The sequence below is a fragment of the Pteropus medius genome, unplaced genomic scaffold, assembly GCF_902729225.1.
Source record: "Pteropus medius unplaced genomic scaffold, Ma_sr-lr_union100, whole genome shotgun sequence".
Taxonomy (NCBI): domain Eukaryota; kingdom Metazoa; phylum Chordata; class Mammalia; order Chiroptera; family Pteropodidae; genus Pteropus; species Pteropus medius.
This window is the reverse complement of record NW_024352097.1, coordinates 8429-11699: the sequence shown is the minus strand read 5'-3', so window position 1 is coordinate 11699 and position 3271 is coordinate 8429. Positions and strand designations below refer to the sequence as shown.

At 35.1% G+C, this 3271-nt stretch overlaps 1 protein-coding gene across 1 annotated transcript; it reads right to left on the bottom strand.

Moving 5' to 3' along the window:
• Positions 1 to 567: 567 nt before the first annotated feature.
• Positions 568 to 2734, bottom strand: LOC120589322 (ubiquitin-conjugating enzyme E2 D3-like). The gene has a single exon (XM_039846860.1). The coding sequence runs from the start codon at positions 2354 to 2356 to the stop codon at positions 2003 to 2005; it is 354 nt and encodes a 117-aa protein (XP_039702794.1). The 5' UTR covers positions 2357 to 2734; the 3' UTR covers positions 568 to 2002.
• Between the last annotated feature and the right edge of the window lie 537 nt (positions 2735 to 3271).

Sequence of the window (3271 nt, the reverse complement as noted above, 5' to 3'; positions counted from 1 at the left end):
AATTTTTTTTTTTTTAAATTATTTAATCAGCATCAGGCAGATTTTTGGCCATTAGCAGGTCTTCCAGTGTTTGAGGAAGACAGGCAGAAAGTGGAAAAGTTTAGGAAATCTGTACTATATCATGAAATAGATGGTTCAATATGGTCACATGCCCAAGTTCCAGTGCTACATGGAAATTTTATAGGATGAGCCAGAGCTAGGGAGCTGTGTCCATGGTAATGGACAAGGAAGGTTTTATGTTCCTATTAAAAATGAAATGAATAGGAAACATTTTTTAAATGTTTATAAAAAAATCAAGCTTTAACATTTATTTTATATCTAGCATTCCACATCTGTGTACAGACAAGGATTAAGATTGCACATAAGTGTAAGCAGTATAAAATGTAGAAGTGGAGAAAAGTCACAGATGTACTAGAAATTGAATACAGGATTGTGAGAAAGCAATGGACAAATCAAAATCACTAGGGGAAAAATGCAAAACGATATAGTCAGAATTAGGAAAGATGAAGAATGGTAAATGCCCTTGTTACTATAGAAGTTAAATTAGTGGCACAGATAGCACTTTTCAAACAAAAAATAATCCAATAGCATTGACTTTTTATTCACTCATGTTAAGTCACCTAAAATGATATCTGTTGCGTTTAAATGCTCATTAATGTAGATGGCTAAACAGATTCACTTCAATGGATACTCCGTATCCCACCATAGTTAAGTCACTTCAGCATAGCCTCATGACAACTCCCACACCAAAAGAGCACTTTATTTTGTAAATTTTAACCCATTATTACTCCATGTTATGGTTTTTTCATTTGTCAGGTATATAACATGAAGAAAACATTTACTTAGGTAGGGGTTATACCTGGAAAATAAATTTCTTAAACTTCATATACATGTTCAAAACTGCTGGGTCTCAAGTCCATCTATGAACTCCAGGGCTGCCAGTACAAGGTGCAGCATACTAAAGCTACACTATCCGAATACCTTATTAATTCTGCATAAATCAGGTCAATGTGTCAACCCGTGACAGACTGTGCACTTTTAACTGAACATGGCAAAACATTCACTCTTTAACTTTACATCATTTGATGTCAAACAATGAAGCAAGTCTTAATGGTATTTACAAAAACAACTTCGCATTTACGAAAGATTATTTCCCATAATGATTAATCCAGGCAGCTAACTCATTGTTTTATGTAACTTTATTGAAGAAAAATAAATTAATTACTAGCAGAGCTATTAGTTGATCACCCATCCATTGACAATTTGCATCATTTATTCAGTGCTATATTAAACAGTGTATTGGAAGATAGATTGACTAACAGCACCAAGCATCCTAACAATTTAAAAGAAAATTACAAAATGTTTGAGACCCTATTTTGTAATACAAAGAATGTTTCACTTCCAATTTCTATTCTCCATAGAAAAAGAACAGGTCATTTCTTTATTGACATGCATAAAATACATCATATTTTCTGTTCTGCTGATGCTATTAATTCAATACCAATTATCCAGCTTCATCAGTTATGAGCATAAAGTATATATGTGACCTCAGATCTCTAACAGTGGAAAGCTTAAACAAGAATGGATGCAGTTAGAATAATGCTGTTTCCTTTGATGTGACAACTGAGCATCCATCTCCCTCCACCTCAAATGATTTCTTCAGCTTGTTAGAGCAGTGAGGAATGGTTTTAGTCTCATAACCAAGTTAGAGTGAGGACATTGACCACATAACACACCTTCTCCATTTTTTAAAAAATTCTGAATCTTGGGCAACTGTTCTTTTGTAACTACTTTTGTTTCTAAAAGCAGTTATTGTTTAAAGCTGGAAGAACTTAAGTCTTCTCAGTTAAGCATGTGAATGAATGGAGGAAGGTAAACAACAAAAAAAATAAAACTAAAAAAGATGAAGTCTGATAGGGGAGCAGCCGGATAAGAAAATCAAAAAAAGGAACAGTAATTTAAAGTTTATTCCAGCTTAAATGCAGGTTATTCTGACTTGGCATCACATGGCATCCTTCTGAGTCCATTCCTGAGATATTCTGTTATACCTATCTCTATCTGTTTTATAGATCTGTGCAGTCTCTGGCACTAGGGGGTCATTAGGGTTTGGATTACATAGCAGTGAACAAATAAATAAAAGAACTTTAGAAATAGTTAAAGCAGGAGACCATTGTGATCTTAGAATATTGAGACAAATGCTGCCATTACTGTTAATATCTGGATGATAAATTTTTGTTGTACACGCAACCTTAAGTGGTTTGAAGGGGTAGAATGTAGGAAAATGAATTGTCAAAAATACACCACCTTGATATGGGTTGTCATTAAGTCCCATAACTGTGGCTTGCCAATGAAACATATCCCCAACTAGAACTGCAGAACATTGTGCTGGAGGGCCATGGGCCAAATCACTAAGTTCCTTTTTAATCCGTTGCGTCTAGTTCACTATCTCAGTGTGTGCTCAAAGGTCCGAACAAAACTCTTGATTATACTGACGCAAGAAAGGATTGTCTCTTGGTCTCACACCGGCTCTGCCAGACACAGGCACCCAGGCGTAATGAGGGGCCGGGGCCTTCCTCAAGCTGCGGCCTCGGTCTCCTTCTGAGCGGCAGCTGGTACCTCCCCAGGCCCTACAGGGCTCACGAGTAGGACACATCCTGGGAAACACATTTTAATTAATTAATTAATTAATTGATTAATTATAGTGCCATTGGATAAAGAAATCCAATAAGTTTCTGCTGTACACTTTAATAGTAAGGCATATATATGTTTACACTGTGTGTTCACCTCCTATAGTTAGATTTCTTTCTGTAACCACATATTTAATGGGGTAAAAGTGGTCAAATATGTGGGAAACACATTTTTAAACAATAGATTCATTAAGAAGAAGGCAAGACAGACCAAAAGGGAATACTCTTCCTCTTTATAAGAGCAAGTGTTTTTTGCCATGTTTACAAGTCTAGGCATGCAAACACCCCCAAGACCTACCTTAAGAACATTTGGATTCCAAGGAAAAAGGAGCTAACTAAAGATTTATTTAAGTTATCAAGACAACTTCAAAAGGACATATTTCAGTTCAATGAGAAATATAATAAAAACCAGGATGAATATTTCCAAATGTTTCAAATTTCCTAGTATAATCTTAAGTTTCAGAAGAAGAAAAGCATAAAATTAGAAATTCAACAACATATCCTTTCACTGTGATCTTTGGCAAAATAACTGACATACTTTTATTTTAAATGATCATTTAAGCCCATAATTAGCTCATGAAAAA

Coding starts and splice junctions, on each gene's coding strand:
- LOC120589322 (XM_039846860.1), bottom strand. CDS start 2,356: ATGTTTCATTGGCAAGCCACAGTTATGGGACTTAATGACAACCCATAT.